The 18,731-nt window shown below is 37.6% G+C and overlaps 1 protein-coding gene across 2 annotated transcripts in view; it reads right to left on the bottom strand.

Annotated features, from left to right (window-relative positions):
- The window catches only part of ube2f (ubiquitin-conjugating enzyme E2F (putative)), a 48,271-nt gene that overhangs the window by 12,913 nt on the left and 16,627 nt on the right, over positions 1–18,731 (bottom strand). Inside the window, exons 5-8 of one of the 2 annotated variants that reach the window (XM_042221764.1) lie at positions 16,442–16,509; positions 11,730–11,800; positions 11,370–11,427; positions 10,460–10,597 (exon numbers count right to left, since the gene is read on the bottom strand). In XM_042221764.1, coding sequence (XP_042077698.1) covers positions 10,538–10,597; positions 11,370–11,427; positions 11,730–11,800; positions 16,442–16,509 — 257 coding nt within the window. In that variant the 3' untranslated portion in view covers positions 10,460–10,537. Of the gene's footprint in view, positions 1–10,459; positions 10,598–11,369; positions 11,428–11,729; positions 11,801–16,441; positions 16,510–18,731 lie in introns of those variants that run through there. The other variant, XM_042221763.1, reaches the window with a different exon arrangement.

Below are 18,731 nucleotides of genomic sequence, written 5' to 3'. Positions count from 1 at the left end.
ACTATGAACATATTTATACTATGTTTTTAAAAACATTCTGATTTTTGACTTCTGATAATGAAGAAAAACATTTTTGTTTATTTATTAAATTCTATAAAAGCAAATGAAAGATGACGTAGAAAACGACAGCACAAAAACATCTTATAAGTCTGGCAAACTTTTTGGCAAGCAGATGTCAGAGACTGATGAACAGCTCAACACAACATGTATAAGATCTATAACACAATGCAAAACTTTTATAAGAAGTCATTTTCTGCTGAAGTGCTCAAAACTAGCAGAGAACGTGAGAATTCCTCAATAGCTGACATCTAACAACACGTTTGTTGAATAAAACACTTAAAGGCCAGCCTTTCTTTGTTTTGGTGTAAGTGTATTTCCCCTATCTGAAAACACGTTATTAAAGATAAACTGTTTCCTTGACCAGAATGTCAAAAACAGCAAACATTTTTATACATAACCTGTTACATAAACACATTTTTACACGTCTAGTAATTTCCTCAAAAGCAAAAAGATGTTTTTCAGTGCCGTCTCATGTTGGGATTATGCACAGTAAAAAGGTTGAAGGGTGATCTTCACCCACAATAGCTACAGTAAAGAAAAAAAAGACAGTTAGAAATGACAACAAGTACATCAGAAGAAATTGTGAGAGACCAAAAAGACTAAATAATCTTCATTTCATTCACTTGCTAAATACAACTTGCAATACTGATCATTTTAAAGGATTGCTTTGATTTAACTGAATGCTTTCAGAGGTTTCGTTTACCTTCATTCATGCCATAAGAAAATATTTTGTTAATTTACATAATTACATGAAGTTCTGAGTAATGATTATTTTAAAAGACAAACAACTAGCTTGTCTTTCAAAGTTCTGAAGGTGTGCACTGGATGCTTTGTGAGAAAAGAAAACACAAAGCCTTCTCGTTGTACAATGTTCATGATATTAAAACCAAAAGTTTTCTCTTCCAAATCATGGTGAGCTAAAACTAAATCCCTTCCAGCTTTTATTAAAGCCAGTCTAAAGTAAGAGATTATTTTTTACTTTGCTTTACTTTTTCTTAAAGCTGTAAGGCACTGCAGCCAGTGATATGCCCTTCTAAGCAGAAGAAAGTTTATGAGCAACAAGAAAAAGAAAGGGAAAAAGAAAAGTCAACACAAGCTCCGAGTGAACTAGAAGTTAGGTAGGTAAAAACCATTTTAGAGAAAACATCCGCAAAACACAGAAGGAAAAAATGTGAGGAAACTGGTTACCTGAAGAAAAACAAAAACAATGTTATTACAACTCCAATCAACCTAGAAGCAAAAAACTACACTCCACTGACTTACTTTACATACTTCACTGCAAGGACACCCCGGCAGCCCAGTGCTCAGAGCCACGAGTGTGAGCAGAAGTCAGCAAAAGTCAGTAAACGAGAAAGGACGACTTTAAAAAGTGTCACGACGCCTTTCCAATCAACATTTCCAGAATTTTCTAAAAGCTATGGTGCACCTTAAAAACAAACATCGGATTTAAACTGTGAAACAAACATTGCTTTTTTTCTAATCCTTTAACAAAAAGAACCTCTGGCAGCATTTCTGATTAGTCAGCAAATAGTTTTGTTTGAAGTGAATTCATAAAACCACAAAGATGATTCTCAGCACTGGAACTACTGATATAGGACCTGACTATAAAGCACCTATTAGAAACACTTACATAGAATAAGTTGAAAATAAATACATGTAGGCACAATATTTCTGCTGAAATAAACCTTAAAGCAATGTAATATTGAATATGGCATGACTATATACAAATACACACAGCAAAGATATTTCACAGCAGTGTGTGGGCTGAAGTACAGAAGAGCGGTGACCAACAATCCTTTTGTTGTGTTTTCTTTTCACTTTTGTGAACCTGATGACACTTGCTGACGCACATCAACCCAAAGTCAACCACTCTCACACATATGATCACACTCACACCTACCTTTAGGTAAACAAACACAGGCCACGTTTTAACTTGAGCTGGGGTCACACAGAGAGAAAGGCCAGGAATAGAAAGGGACAGCCACAAAAAACCTTAAACAATATGACTGTGAGCATCACTCTAAGCCTTTTATGTCCTTCATAAATCGTTCCACCAGATAATCAGTGAAAGGCTGTTTAAATGTTGCCATTTTTTAATTATAATAGCTGTTCTAGCAACCACTTAGCTTTGGATATGCAAAGTACAATCGTAATTTGGACAGATTTGGAGCCAGTTTAAGGCCAAAGCAGTGTTGGGGGTTATTCATTACAAAGTTATGCATTTTACTATAATCATTTGTACTTTGGCATGTACACTCTCTCCTCCTTAGCAGCTGGGCCAATCTGAACGAAACTTTGCACAGACATCATCACACATACAGCAATCATTAACATCTATGCTTTTAAATTTATTTTAAATCAGAATTATCTTGATTTTTCTCTATTCTTATTAGTGCTGCCACGATTAGTTGACTAGTCACGATTACGTCGACTATCAAAATCGTCGACGACTGATTTAATAGTCGACGCGTCGTTTGAAGCTTTGTAAGATCACAAAAGCCGCAGGAATTCCTTTAATTCCAATTCCTTTAATTTTAAATATGTTTATATTGTCTATCCTGTAAAATAGTCAGATGTCTATTCATATTAATGTACAGAATTCACCTGCTTGCTGCTACTACTGCACATTCACCCAATGTATATACTAATATACACGTATATATATATATTTTGCACATGTCGAGGAGCGTGTCAGGCTACATTTCACTGTGTGTTATACTTGTATAACTATGCATGTGACAAATAAAGAACCTTGAACCTTGAACCTTGGAATAAGTAGCAGGATTTAAGAGTGTAATAACGGACTGAAACAGAAGATGGCAGCACTGCATGTACAAGGATGCCAGCTGCCGTTAAACCCCGAAGAAGAAGAAGCTGTGTCCCAGAATTCATAGCGCGGCCCAGCTCAGTTTCCAACAATGGCGGCAGCTAGTTAGTTTTAATATTACTCTTATTATTCTTTCTGGGTCACAAAATAAACGTTTAACATATTTTCAGGCGAGAATGTAGCTGTGTAAACCTCAAATATCTGCTCAGTTTATCAGGACACCACATATTTCAAAAGCGCTCCGACGTTTTCGGAGACGTCTGTTACCCACTAGCTCGATAGCTAGCCGGGGGCAGGCTCACTAGAGCCGTGAGAACACCGGACTCCCGGCAAATCGTTTTCAAACCCACCGCCGTCTTTCGCTACTCAGGTTAAACATATATAAGTCACTTAGATAACTTAAAAATGTTATTGTTTGGCTTTTTTCAGTATTTTATTTGTTCCTGAGTAAATCGGTTTGGCTGAGATTAAAGTTATAGTTTTTACACAGCTGAATAAACGTCAAGCAGACAGCTGATTATCAGAAGTGTGAGATGCTGGAGAATTTACTCCGGTGTCCTGTTATATTTTAGATAGCAAGGAGTTTATTAAACTTCACCGAAACAATCTGCAAATTTCATTAAAATTTAATAAACTATCATCTTGTCTTTATTTTTAGTTAGCACATACCTTAAACACTTAAAGCTGTAAGCTAATGATAGTTATATAAGAGCAGATGCTGCTGGTGCAATAAGCTGTACGTTTTACGTCCAATGGATGATGATCTGATTAGTCGACTAATCGCAAAAATAATCGGTGACTATCAAAATAATCGTTTGTGGCAGCCCTAATTCTTATATTATGTTTTCGTCAATAACAAGCACTACTACTTACTGTATAATAGGTCTGACAGCTAAAGCTTGGGCAAAATCAGGAAATTGATCTCGACAATGATCCCAAACACAGCAGCAAACCTCTAACAGAATGGCTGCAAAAGAAAAGAATCGAGGTGTTGCAACAGCCCAGTCAAAGATCAGACCTCAAGTCGAGAGAAACCCTGTGGACTCAAACAATCATCTCAAGTTATTACTCTTAAAGTTCTACAAGTAGTCGAATTGTGGGATGTACTCATTTTTTGCACACACACGTCTACTAAATTTTTGTGAAGCTTTGTGAAGTTTTTCCACAGGACTGATTGTGTGAGACTAGCCTCTAATTGTTCTGAATGGAGCCACAGGGCTGTAATCTACCCATACGTATTATGGACTCATTCTAATAACATCTCCTGTCATTCAAAGTAAATTAACAGTCTGAGCAGCAACTATCAAAACCACCTTAGATGCAAATTAAAGTATAATAAATGCAAATCTGCCACAAACTTTGGTAAATCCCATTTGTATGATTCATTCAAATACTCTTCTCAAAAAAATTACATTGTGTAAGGAATACATATGCAAAAATGTATTTGTCCACGACTTGCTTTTTTTAACATTACGATAAAGAGAAAACCAATTATGTCCTCACACTGGATACAAAGTTGCTTTCTGTGCAGTGCCTTCTTATAATCAAAGTCATGGAAAAGAAAACGACAGAGGAACCGCGGCTGAAGTACTTTATCAAAGAGGTTTCAGAGTAAAGTGTTCTCCATTTCTCAGATTTTCAACATTTTAAGTTTCATTTTACAGAAATAAAAATGCTTTTTTAAAATCAGCACAGATTAGGATTTGCTTTACTTTTTATACATTTTCACTGTGTTCTGGAAACTAGTGCCAAACAGCAACATGAGATTAAAGTCGAATGTAACGTAATTGATTTGAGCTTCGGAGGAGGATTTGTGGGGTTTCATTCACTTACAGTCAGTGTGTTCCATAGAAGTAATCAGAGGAAGGTAAATGAACATAAGACTATGTGCGCATGTCCGCTACATCACCTGTGATTGTACACCAAACCACAACAAGAAAAACTGCTTATAACCACAGCATATACAGGCTGAGCAACTCATGAGCTCTACAACCTTAACAAATTGTGACAACATCTGAAATGTAATCAAAAACTGACTTAGGGATTTGGAAATTATTTCAATTCTACATTTATTAGAAAATAATACCAAAACTACATGCAAATTTAACCTTTTTAGTTTAAGATTTTCTGTGTCTGTGAATTTACCATGGGTGTGTTATTCACTACCTTGTGTTGCTCACAGAGATTACTGTGAAAAAGAGTGTATACACCTGCGCAGCGCTAACATTTACATTTCTTTTTTACAGCAGATGGTTAATCAATTGATTTGATCATGTGATTTACAGCAGGACACAACTTAATGATGTTTTTCTACCACAGGATTACTGAGATATTGTGTGAAGAAAACTGTGGTTACAGGATATATGTTGATGATGAAATTACACTGTGTTGTTGAGGTAATGTTGGAGAAAATGTGAATGTTACAGGGGAGAAATGAATACAGTTTGAGATATACTGTCCCCATCAGGTGCTGCTGACGACGCCCACAGCAGTGAAGAAACACTTGGGTACATCAAGCGCACTAATAAAAGGTGACACACATCAAGGCCAGCTCGGAGTAAGTGGCAGGAAGACCGGGTACAAAGGGGGGTAAAGCCTCCAGGGCCCTTCGTCTCAATCCGGTGAAGAAACCAACTGAGCCACAGGTACTCATCAGAATGGCTGGGAATGTGCTGTGCATCTTGAGCCTGTGGACCCTGAGTGGGATGACAGGAGCGCACTGGGACAGAGCAAACCACACCCAGTTCCCGCATGGGTTTTCAACCAACTACTGGTGGCAGTTAACGAACACAACCGCTCGCATAAACAACGAGACCAATTGTTATTCTTGTGATGCCACGGACTACACATTCTTCTGGACTGTGGCCATATAGCATCACTGAGAGCGAGACAGTTTGTTTGGTTGCCTTAGCAACACATCCAGGAGTAAACGTACTTGGAACACTGCCAACTTTTCAACTCCTCTGAACCTGAATGGACGGTTGATTCACCAGTAGCTGGGAAGGTGAACTGCTCTGGTGCGATAGACCTGCTGGCCGGACTCCAAGTATCTGACTCGCTGCAGGACATTGAACTGCTAAACAAACTGGAAACAGGCCAGTTACTTATGTGTATGAAGGACAATGGATTAATCCAAGTTGGAAATTTATCATGGAATTTGTGCGACATCACCTATTCTTTTGTCTTCTTCAAGAAGGATGTAAACAGAGAAGCCTTTTGTCTACATTTACATCATGAACACTTGAGGTTTTGAGCCAAGAAGATCAAAACACCTTGATCCAATTTCCTTTACAAAGCTTTTTCTGCGGTGACAACAGGACAGGAGAAGAGTTGTAAATGCAGATAATTCACCAGTTGACTCTAACCCCCACAGGACACCTACAGTGAGAAGATTTGGGGGGTTGATAGGAGTCATAAAGAAGGGTGTTGATCAGGCTACAGCTTTGAAGTCAGCTGAGAGCCACATGGACAAACAAAGTCAACTGATGTGTGTGAATGCCTATGTCTGTATACAGTTGGATTGTAGTGACATATGATTTTTGAGAATGTTGATTCTTCTTGTTCGAATGTTGACATTCAGTTGTTTACTTGCAGAAATGCATGATGAATCGCACGACAGGAGTAGATGCACCACAAGGCTGGATAGTTTGGTTATTGTCTGATCCTTGGTGGCATCTTCTTTTGAAAATATTAACTCCTGTTTTTGGACTGTTGACATTGATTTGCTTATGTATAGGATGCATTTTACCGTGTATAAGATCAATGCTAACTAAAATGATGTCTAATACATGTGTTAATTATGTACTTTTACAACAATATGAAATGACTGAAATGAATGACATGACAGAAGCCTGTGTATAAATGACGCCTGCGCTGAAAATGTCAAGCAAGAGGTGCATGGCTAGAATCTACTACACAGGAATAATTTGGAGCATAAAAATAACAAAACAGGAGGGAAATGTTAGAGTGAATTGTTAAATGTTGTCATTTTTATGCTTACCATTTCTACATTGTTTTAACTCTGTGATGAAAGGAATTCATTCTTTTGTCCCCTGTTGTAAACCTGCTCAACATTTGGCAATAAACCCCTTTCTGATTCTGATTCTCCCCAGGCTCTCGAGGTTCTGGGGGGGCTGTAGTGTTTTATTGCAGATACATCCTATCTGGAAGATCTGTTTCTTGTGATGTTGCTCCTGCTTTTATGACCCTTTGGTCAGCAGGAGGTCTCTCTCACACACTCACACACACACGTTCACACTAGGGCTGCTCAATTAATCGAATTTTAATCTAAATTATGATCTGGGCTTTCAACGATCATTAAAAATGACTGAGCCGATTATTAGCACCTCCCTCGTGCTTTACTCTCGCGCTGCTCCGTGTGGCAAATCGAGCGCACCTCTCTGCGTCACAACAATTAAGAGGACCCGATGGAAGCTCGGAAAGCTAAGCAGAAGTTATTTGGAGAGGAGAGTGACTGCTGTTGGTTGAAAAGGGAGGTAAAAAAAAAACCTTCAATGGTTTGGAAACATTATGGGTTCGCGGAGTCAGACGTGGATCAAGCAGACACAGTGTGTAAACTTTGCCACAGTGTTGTAGCTGCTCCACAGAGCAACACTGCAAAGTTCACTAAACATAGATGTTTACATTTTTCATTTATTTTTTATATTGCAAACATTTGCACTGTTATCAGTATTTGCACACTATTTTATATTATTTTTTGACAATCTTTAAAGTTATTATTCAATACATTGTTATTGTTAAATAAATATCGTCAAATAATCGAGTGTATGATGTGTATTGTGTGAACTGCTTTCCCAATAAAAGGCAGTGAGAGGAGGCCGTCATTGGGGTCATTTTCGTGGTAGACACCGACGAGGCCTCCCTTGCAAGTAAATCGATCGATCACTGACTGTCTTGTTTTCTTCATGATGAATAAGTCTCTAAACCAGCGGGGGTTGTGGAAACACAGACCCAACATTTATTTTTTATCAAATGTGGAAAAAAATACCTGAAACATTTTTTAAAACCAACCACAGGTCATAAGTAACACGGCTGCATATGAAGAGGTAAAGAATGGAAAGTGTTCACTACTTTCTGGAATATTGAATTAGATATTCAAATTGTTAAGCAACGTTAAAACTGCAAGTAATTCACTGACTGTGGTACCTAATCTAATTCAAGTTTTAGAAATTCAACAGAAATGCCTGGTTATAAGGGACAAAACCAATGTTGAATAGCCATGATCTCCAGGCCTTCAGGCAGCACTGCATTTACAATAAAGGGAAAAAAAAAAGAAAAGATATGGTTGGTGAAATCACTCTGTGCGCTCAGAAACTCTTTTCAGGAATCCTGCTAACTATTTTCAGTGAACGACATTCACGGATTCAAGGTAATAACTCTACAAAGAAACAATGACAAGGATTTATCTGACCCAGCTCATTTAAGATTGTGGGAGTTAAAGATGTCCTGCTGTCCGCAAATCAACATTGGACATTTTTGGATCACAGCAGCGGTGGCCACCAGACTTACTGCCATAAAAGCAGCTAAAAAAAGAAAATAAAATAACGCACATTTTTTTCCAAAGTGTACATTGTTTCGTAGATGTTAAAAGTAGATTTGACACATTCTTTAATTCTTGTACAATCATGTTGTACACGGAAGAATAGTAGATAATTCAGTTCTTTTGTACAGTTATTTTTCTCCAAGTTATAAGCCTACATTTCTATAATTTCCCTTTATGAATCCTTAGTAGAAACCTGATTGCAGACACATAACAGTCATTGGATCCCGTTATACATTTCCCCCCCTAACCGACTGTGACTGAGAGCATGCTGAATAATGTAACATCATTTATTCAATGCTCTGGGGATACTAAACCTGTAATGATGATCACCCAATAAAAGAAAACATAACCAGCCTCTGAGTTTCAACTATGTGAGACATATTGTACAAGGACAAATAGTATGAACAAAGTGTTTGTACAAGAATAAAGGAATGTGTCTTCTTTGAAGGAAGGTAAAGAATAAAAGCAATGTCTGCAAAAAACAAAAACAAAAGGCAAAGGAAGGCAGCTAGTCTGGATTGACACACACACACACACACACACACACACACACACACACACACACACACACTAAAACAGGAATAAAGGGTAAGACAAATCCTGACAGTAACTTCCGACAAGCGCCTTTACAGGAAACTCGAGGGTATTCAAAGAGGATTTAGTGAATGACCCTCTAAACTCGGAAATCCTGCACTGGAGGAAGAAAGCCCACCCAGTACTTCAAATGCATACATTTGCATATTTCTAAAACTACAAGAGCATACCAGTGCAGTTTGTGACAGCAATTTTTATATACTCTTGAATCTCTGCAGAGAAATCTTATTTAACGTAGAAAGTACAACTACATTATGTTTCAGTCCATAGTTTCTATCAGACATTATTTCAGACAATCTTGAATTGGGCTAGAGGAGGACGTCCTTGCTCGAGTCTTCAGTAACTCTTTCTTAAGAGATAAAAAAAAAAAAAAAAAAAAAATCTAAATTGAGTGAAGGGTGAAGCATGAAAAGTCAAGGCTTTCTTTTACATGCAGCTGAAAAGCTTTTTTATTGTGGAGTTTATCTTCCACGGCCCTGCAACACTTTATTGCGTCCTGAGAGAATGCCAAAGCTCTGAGCTGTATTTTTTCTGCCTCTTTGTTAGTTTAAGAAAGTGAAAGACACCGTGTGTCAAGGAGTGTGATGCTCGTGTGTCAAGGAGTGTGATGCTCGTGTCTTTTGTGTTTGAAATCATGTACAACCCCAACTCCTGTGTAAAGTAAATAAAAACAGAAAACAATCACTTGCAAAACTCATGAACCCATATTTTACTCCCAATAGAGCACAGAAAACATGGGCAGAGGTTCACCAGTCTGCAAGTCTGCAAAAACACAGTGTCTACAAATAGAAGAACAATTTCAGAATAACGATGCTCCACTTAAATTTGTGATGACTTTGAATATCTTATTATCTGCAGTACGTAACGCCTTCAAAAGAAATATCTGCGTGCAAACACGTGGTCTTCAGGCCCTCAGGCAGCACTGCATTAAAAACAGGCTTGATTCTGTCATGGAAATTACTGCCTGGGCTCAGGAACACGTCCAGGACACAGTTACCGTGCAATCCACAAATGCAGGTTAAAGCTCTATGATACAAAGAAGGAGCCATGTGTGAACGTGATCCAGAAAGACTACCATGTTCTCTGGGACAAGGCTTATTAAAATGAACTGAAGCAAAGTGGAAAACTGTTCTGTGGTCAAACGACTTGAAATTAATTGACGACATCTGGCTTGCAGTTCAAAACTCTTGATCTTTGATGATATAGGGTGACATGGGTTTTAGAGGAACATCTGCTCCCATTTATCTAAGCAAAACCTTACATATTCATACTCAGGATAATCAGCAAGAGGAAGCAGAACTGCGCATTACATCTATTACAACAACACGGCTTCACAGAAGAGTCTGGGCGATGAACTGGCCAACTTACATTCCAGACATTTTACCTTTTAAAAACATTTAGCTCGTCATGAAATGAAAAAAAAAAAAAAAAAATTGGACAAGGACGACCAGGGACTGCTGAGCAGCAAGAATCCTCGCTCAGACGAGACTGCGTCAACCTCCTTCTCCCCAAAGTCTAGCAGCGCCCCTCCTCAGTTCCCAGATGTTTACAGACTGTTAAATAAAAAAAAGACATGCTGGGTCCGTCCTAATGTTTGACGCACGATTCTCCCATAGAGTTCAAAATGACTATTTTTTTCTGAAAATGGGACATTATTTCAGTTTAAACATCTGATGTTTTCTACATTTCACTGCGAGTAAAATATGGGTTTTATGAGATTTGCAAATCACTGTATTTTGCTTTAATTTACATGTTACAGTGTCCACATTTCTTAAAAATTAGCATTGCATCAATATTTCCCTCCAAGGGTTCAGCACGATATAAGTTATATAGTTAGTTGAAATAGTCTTGAAAAAAATAATAGCATTAAGTTTAATTTTGATTCACATATAAATGAAGATATCTGTGCGCTTCATAGCAGGAACAGAGCAAAACAAAAGCTTTGGGTTTCAAACATGCTTGGCAGACTACGACCACCACATGTTGGTCTCTGACGGAGAAAATTGACCTGTTATTATCCAGATAGTTTGCTGAGTTTTGGGTACATTGCAATGGTATCAAAAGCTAAGGAGAGATTCATAAATATTATGATGTAGCAATTAGAAGGGTCCAAACTTTTTTTCATCAGAGTCCAATTCTAGTAAGACAGGCACTGCTGACATCAGCAAACTGCACCTTTCATCACACCTTTGAGCCACATCTTTGTAACAGGACTTGAATTGAACCCCTAGCCCACAGATAAAACACTGATGATGACCCCAAAGTTCAATTACACAGCAAAAACAAAGAAAAGGAAATTCTACTGAAGAAAAAGTTACACTTTACCTTTAATGTTCTAGTGGGGGCCCAGCCTGTGCCATCAATAGAGTGCTCCCGCAATAAGCTGCAGAAGAAAAAAGAGATACACAGCTAGAGTATCTGCAATACTGTAAATGCTTGCGCTTTATGTAAGATGCTTTGTGTGAGCTTTTTAATGCACAATGTTTGTTTTTTTTACTGTAGACTACTAATTTTTTTTTGCATTTGCATGCATTGTCGAGGATTCTCAAAGAATGAGGGCTCAGAGAAATTATTTTTCAGTTTTGGTTTTCTATCAATTTCTAGGCTAAATAGAAAATGACAACATGAGATAAAATGTCACGCGCTAGGAAGAAGTAATATTGGGGAAGGGTACACACAATTTACCTCAAACAGATTTCTCCATTCTCCGTGATATTGGGATGCCATATTCTGGTCAGACATCTCACTTTAGGAGGCTGGAAACCAACAAACCAACAATTTAGGAAGAGACACATTTAAGTTATCTGATTATTTTAACATTATGTGATGTTTTAAAAGCAGTCCATTTCTACTTCCTATTAGTCTCCCAAGTTACCTGAGCATCACTTCTAAACCAACTTAATTAATCAGACTAAATTTCATTAGATGACAGACAAGACTCAGACACAGAGAAATGTCCAAGAAAGAAAACCCTCAACCAGAAAATAAAAACAGAGGAATCATGTTAAATGAGTATTGTTTCTTTTTTGAATCGTGTTGTGCAAACAGCAGTTAAAAAGCAGAGCACACAAAACCCAGCAGAGTGTCCAAAAATGCTCTAGTCATCATTTCTGGGCAACGAGGATGCGTCTGAGCCTTTGGTGCACGTGCCTCGTGTCCCGCTGTTTCTAGTAAAGCATTATTGACTTTTCTGACCTCTTTCCTTTGTTAGCAAATGTGACATAGGCCACTGTAAAAACAGTAAAATCATGTAATTAGAATTTTATTGTAGCTTTACAGGAGTGGTTTCAAAGATGATGTTTGAATTAAGTAAGTAAAAACAAAGAAGACAGTAAGGAAGGTTTCTAGCTTAGAGCTCCCGTTACTGCAGCATGATGAGAAAAAACATAAATAAATCTAATTTCCTGTGACACTATCGTCTACTTTTCAACTTCAGATGCACGTACATATTCAACAAGACATTGTTGTGGTTTTTGTTTACCCTTATGAACAACGTTAACTGGGCAAAATAGATTTAAATACAGAGGACCTTCATATGAGAACAAGCCACCACCAGCTCTTCAGTCGATAACTGCATTTTAATCTTTCAAAAAAACAATAAAAACCAATGTTAATTTCTAATAGCATATGATGTGAATATTTATTATATTTGTAAATTACTGTATGTCACTTATCTGTTTCTCCTGCTAACCTGTTAATGTTATAGGGGAGGTGGCCTTATAAAACCTTATGGTCTTCCTAACCTCTCCTGCACAGTTGTTCTTATTTTTAAACTGTTGTTGGTTGTGGTTGTGGTTGTGGGTTGTTGTTGTTAATAATAATAATAATAATTAGTTGCTGTTGATTCTATTTCTGTCCGAAACAAAAACAAACTTTTTGCTAATCAGATTTTTTTAAACGGGTTTAAGCTTCCCCATTCTGGACTTGATGGCTACTTTCTTTTTCCTATAATGCTATTTGTCTGGAGCCATTTTGTTATGAAAAAAAGAGTAATATACAGTAGCCCCCAGCAAGTCACAACACCCTATTTTCAAGTACAGCCAAAAAAAGAAATATTTCTTATCGCACTTTTTATGACTAACAGCTTATTACAAAGAGATTGCACTCATAAATACTTGAAAATGAAGAAACGCTGTTGCATGACACACACTGTTCACTTCACCCCGATAAGTCGGAGTGACTTGAGTGATAATTATAATTATGTCTGCAACAAACCGTGTGTTGTAATGAAAACATCAAACTGACAATAAGCAAGTACACTGATGAAATAAAGACTGTTTTTCTGCATCCTTGCACATATTTGTAGAATCATTCTGATGTCCTGATATCTACAAAACTTTATACCAGCAGCTATGTGATGTGGTTCTGATGAGAATTTAATTATATGGATTTAATTTCTCAAATTACTTGTTTCTGTATCATGAAGTTAAGTCTTACACTGATGTCAATCCCATCTTGACATTTTGAGTACCTACATGTGACAACCAACTATTGCATTTGGAGACGACAAAGCTATTAAACATAAACAAGTATTGATACTTCACATCTAACAGGAACTGGATTACAGTAAAGTGAGGGGGTATTTCTGGAACAAATCTAACAGTTATTGAAAATGCTTCTCTTTGCTTGTGTTGTAATACTGTTTAACTGGTCAGTAAGACTAGAAAAGCACAGTGCAACTGACTGTCCTTTAATGACTGACCATTAATTATGATTGTGTTTCAGTTAAAGTTTATCAATAGATCAACTAATGTAACATTTTAGGCCATTTGAAATTAGCAGATTATTTTTTACATTTAAAAACCTATAATCAAGAACTTCTTGTTCAACAGCAAGGTGAACATTTGTATCAGCTCAGATTAGAAAGAATGTGTTTTTAAAAAGACGTGAGTGTCAGTCTGATAATGAATAAACCCACTTATTATTCCCCTAACAGCTGACATTTTGAGTCGTAAGGTCGATCTGATTAACTGTTCATGGAAATTATTTTTCTTGGTGATTATTCAGGAAGGATCTGTCCATGAGCAAGATTTTACAGCTACACAGCTCATAAGAAAGCCTCGCTTCAGGTCAGAGATACATGTCAAAATTAAAAGCAGGTTTTTTTTTCATGATTAACAGGTGTTTAGCCCTCAGCCGTAAAAGGCTGACAGAGTATTATAGTCAGCCTGCCGAGCGGGCGATGCGGACATGCAAGTTTGTCAATATGATAACTCAAGAATGAGCAACGTAGAAGTTTTGAAATTTATACTACTGATGTATAAAGATTTTATTTGAGAATTGTAATTTGCTCCATAAACAGCATGTATGAGTGTATTTATGTGTTCATTAATTCCGTCTCTAACCCCCGACTTTATTCTGGCTCTACCATGAGGAGAAAGCCATATTTACAACCTGCGAGCACAGACTCACAACTAACCTTACTAAGATACAGCAATTATTAATTTAGTGCATCATATCATTTGTAAAGATAGTTCAGTTTAACTGCTGGAGTCAAGCCAGTAATAAATGTAGGCAACAGTTTTGCATCTTAACAGTCGCCTAGTTTACCTCATATCTCTGTTTCCGTTCACAGTTTGTTCAATTACTCACTCACAGATCCCCATCTACTCCAGTTAACTCTGGTGTACCCCAGGGCTCTGTCCTGGGTCCTTTACCCTTTATTATCCATCTCCTACCCTTAGGTAATATTTTCAAGAAATATAACATCCAATTTCACTGCTATGCAGACGACACCCAGCTCTAGGGCTGCCACGATTAGTCGACTAGTCGTGATTATGTCAATTATTAAAATCACTTAGATAACTGAAAAATGTTATTGTTTGGCTTTTTTTTAGTGTTTTATTTGTTCCTGAGTAAATCGGTTTGGCTGAGAAATAAAGTTATAGTTTTTACACAGCTGAATAAACGTCAATCAGACAGCTGATTATCAGAAGTGTGAGATGCTTGAGAATTTACTCCAGTGTCCTGTTATATTTTAGTTAGCAAGGAGCAGACGGCTGAGTTTATTAAACTCCAACGAAACAATCTGCAAATGTCATTAAAATTTAATAAACTATCATCTTGTCTTTATTTTTAGTTAGCACACACCTTAAACACTTAAAGCTGTAAGCTAATGATAGTTATATAAGAGCAGATGCTGCTGGTGCAATAAGCTGTACGTTGTATGTCCAATGGATGATGATCTGATTAGTCAACTAATCGCAAAAATAATCGGTGACTAGTCGACTATCAAAATAATTGTTTGTGGCAGCCCTACCCAGCTCTACTTATCTTCCACACCCACAGCTACTCTCCCACCCACATCCATTTCTGATTGTTTAAGAGAAATCTCGATTTGGTTTACTCACAATTTTCTTAAACTTAATGGCAAAAAGCTCCCAGAATTTATTCTAACAGGAACCAAATCAAAACTTATTTTCATCTTCGTATTATTAACCGCCTTCAACCTTCACTCACTCCAAACAGTACTGCCATACTTGCCAATGCTCGTCACATTTTGTTTAGATTACTGTACTTCTCTATGGTCTACCTCATAAATCTCTCCTTAAACTGCAGTTAGTTCAAAATACAGCTGCATGTATTATTTTCAGAATTAGACTTAAACAACTCCATTGGCTTCCAATTCACCTCCGTGTCAATTTCAAGATCCTGCTTCTTACTTTCAAAGCGCTTCATAACCTCGCTCCTCCATATCCATCTGATCTTCTCCATACGCACTCACCACTTCGTACACTCCGCTCTTCTTTAGCTTCCCTTCCATCTGTTCCACCTGTTCACCTGACTACCATGGGAGTCAGAGCCTTTAGTTATTCTGCCCTGAGACGTTGAATGCACTTCCACCAGACCCCCAGACTACAAACTCTCTACTTTTAAATCACGTCTTAAAACCCATCCATTCAAAATTGCATACCCTTCATGATGATTCCGTCTTAGTCTCTTTTTACCTTGTTGAGCTTTTATACTTTCATACATTTTTTATTTTTCATTTACCTCATGTTTTTATTTTGTTGCACTAATGTAAGGTGACCTTTAAAGGCGCCTATAAATAAAATGCATTATTATTATTATTATTACTACATTCCTTACATTAAGATCTAAATGATCTAAAATGATTGCTTTTTTTATGCAGAAGGATTTGTGAAGCTATTATGAAGTGCTGCATATACTTGTGTGGAGCAAATAATGATTGTGTGAAAAAATGTAGAGCAAAGGGAGAAAAACAACACAGAATAAATACACTTACACAGAAGAGTATCAGAATAAATGCTTGGTAGGAAAAGAATGAGTGAAAGAACAAACAAAAGGAAGAGGTGAGCAGGCTAACACAGAGACACCCACGGGCACAGAAATGTGCTTTTCAAACCAGCCCACAGGAGAGAAACTTGACTACTCACCACCATGTTATAGGCTTCAGGGACATCTATTTCAAATTGAAACCTTCCACTTTGGTAGTAACCCTCATCTGGAAAGAGGATGACAAGAAAGGAGATTTTCAGTCATCTACATGAATACTGATTCTTGGTAAGAGATCACATTCATTCAGTGTTGGTGATCAGGACTTAAAAATAAAACAACAATAGAAGTATTTGAATTCAGAAAGACTTCAGTAAAAATGACCTTGAAAACAAGAACTTTAGCAAACACGTGACAAGAGCTGTGCCACATCACACTGTCCACGATAAGAAGAGTATCAGTTTTATGTGACATTTTGTGGCGTCAGTGAACCAGGTTATGAAGGAATGAGAGAACAAGATGCTAACAGCTGGCGATGCGCAACCCAAACATAAACAAAAGACCCCACCGAGCATCACTAGCAGCGCACCATATGCCAGGGAAAGCAGACAGACAGAGAATCCTGATAGAAAAACAAAAAGAAGAGGGCTTTCAGTACCTGTTTAAAAAGATTGACCCAAAATACAACAGGAAAAAAATTTTTTTTCAATTTCAATATGTGAGAATATTGTGCAGCAACTCTTGCAGAGACTAAGATTAAGATACGTAAGGTATTGTTAAGAGATTATTTTATAATTTTAGTTCAAATTCCCAGGGATAACACTACCCAGATTACCGTGCTCACACTTGACTGATGCTGTGTCAGTAGTATTGGACTTTAATGTTGCTCCACCTTGATAATGTCATTCTTCACATTAGACTCTGTCATCAGTGACAGGAGTGGAAAAGAAAGATGGAAATGCCCTTCATTCTATCTGCACTAATAAATGCAGCTAAATGCAAGCTGCCATCACTAATAAATCCCTCAGTATTTTTCTCCTAGACCATTAGAAATATTATTATCACAAGTTTCCTTGAAATGGTGAAATATAATTTTGATTCTCTCTCACAGGCCCACACTTAACATGGCAATGTTTGCATTAAACAGTTGCATTAAATGGTTGGAGCTAAAAGAAAACCATTCTTCCAAAAATACATCCTTTCTTTGGTGTTTTGATGATCTTAAGAATTCTGCCTGACACACCAGCCTAAAATCTCATTAACCTTTAACTGGCAGATTTGAAACATGAAGATATAGCAAACAATCCATGCCATTATCATCAAACCACTGCCTGACCCCCGATGCCCTGGAGATGGGAGAACCATCTTTGTGATAAAAAAAAAAAAAAAAGATTTAAAAAGGACAGTTATCATTGATGGAAATGTTTCATCATAGGATAAAGGTGATCACCCAGGGCAACTCTGTATCGATTTGCTGTGACCTCTTCTCTCTGAAGAGACAAGTGGAAACTAAAACATGGCAGCAAAATACCATCAGCATCCCGTCACTGTAGGGGCCAAACATGCTGGACCACAGTGAAGGATGATGTATCTGACCACATCTCCTTTCCCCACATCTCCACTGAGGAGTAAACTCTTACATGTGCATTTATGCATTGCAGCCTTATTAAATATCCTTCTCTATTTAACTCTTGATGGCTAGTTTTGCTGAAGCGTACTGCACTGACCTCAACACATCACACAGACGCAGTGTACATGTGATCACAGTGCCAAACCACAATTTCTGACATCAATTAGGTACGGTCATCAAAAAAATAGGAGTTGGTTCACATTTACTGACATCCTTCCTGTAAATCTAAATACAGAGGCCTTTGCGGTCACAGCTGCTAATGGAAAAACTATCCAGCTGAGTAGTTTTATGACTGAAGCTCATTTCAACCATGCCCTTACAATGAACCCTCGTTCAAAGTCGCTTAGGTCATCCTCATACTGGGCATGGCAGCTTTAGCAGTGGGAAACACATGAATGCCTCCACGCCCCCCTGGACTGCACTCACACTGCGTTTAACATTCCAGGTCCACTTTTGCTTTAGTTTGGCTCTTTCACCCCCAATGTTTCACTCCACTGCTCTTCTTCCCCATATGTCTTTATCTCACACTTAAAGGAGCAGCTGAACCCCATTCCCTTCTCTAACCACACAATGTGAGTTTCTTGTATTAATCCGTGAGTTTGATGTACTTTTTGGCTCATTTGTGTCTATTGCTGTCCACTCACTTTTTTTTAGCCTTGTTACTATTTAACGCACTCTGTAGCGGTGTTACGTGGACTAATTATTGAATGTGATCTTTTTCATTGTGTTTTTTTTGCAGATTATGTGACTAGCCCAATGAGGTACACTGCTAATGAGGTCACACTTCAAGAATAAGTTCAAATCTGCTCATATTTCTGGCT

The sequence above is a fragment of the Haplochromis burtoni genome, unplaced genomic scaffold (genome assembly GCF_018398535.1).
Source record: "Haplochromis burtoni strain Fernald_Lab_line unplaced genomic scaffold, NCSU_Asbu1 Contig_74, whole genome shotgun sequence".
Classification (NCBI taxonomy): Eukaryota; Metazoa; Chordata; class Actinopteri; order Cichliformes; family Cichlidae; genus Haplochromis; species Haplochromis burtoni.
The sequence above is the reverse complement of the archived record's forward strand: the minus strand, read 5'-3'. Positions and strand labels throughout refer to the sequence as shown.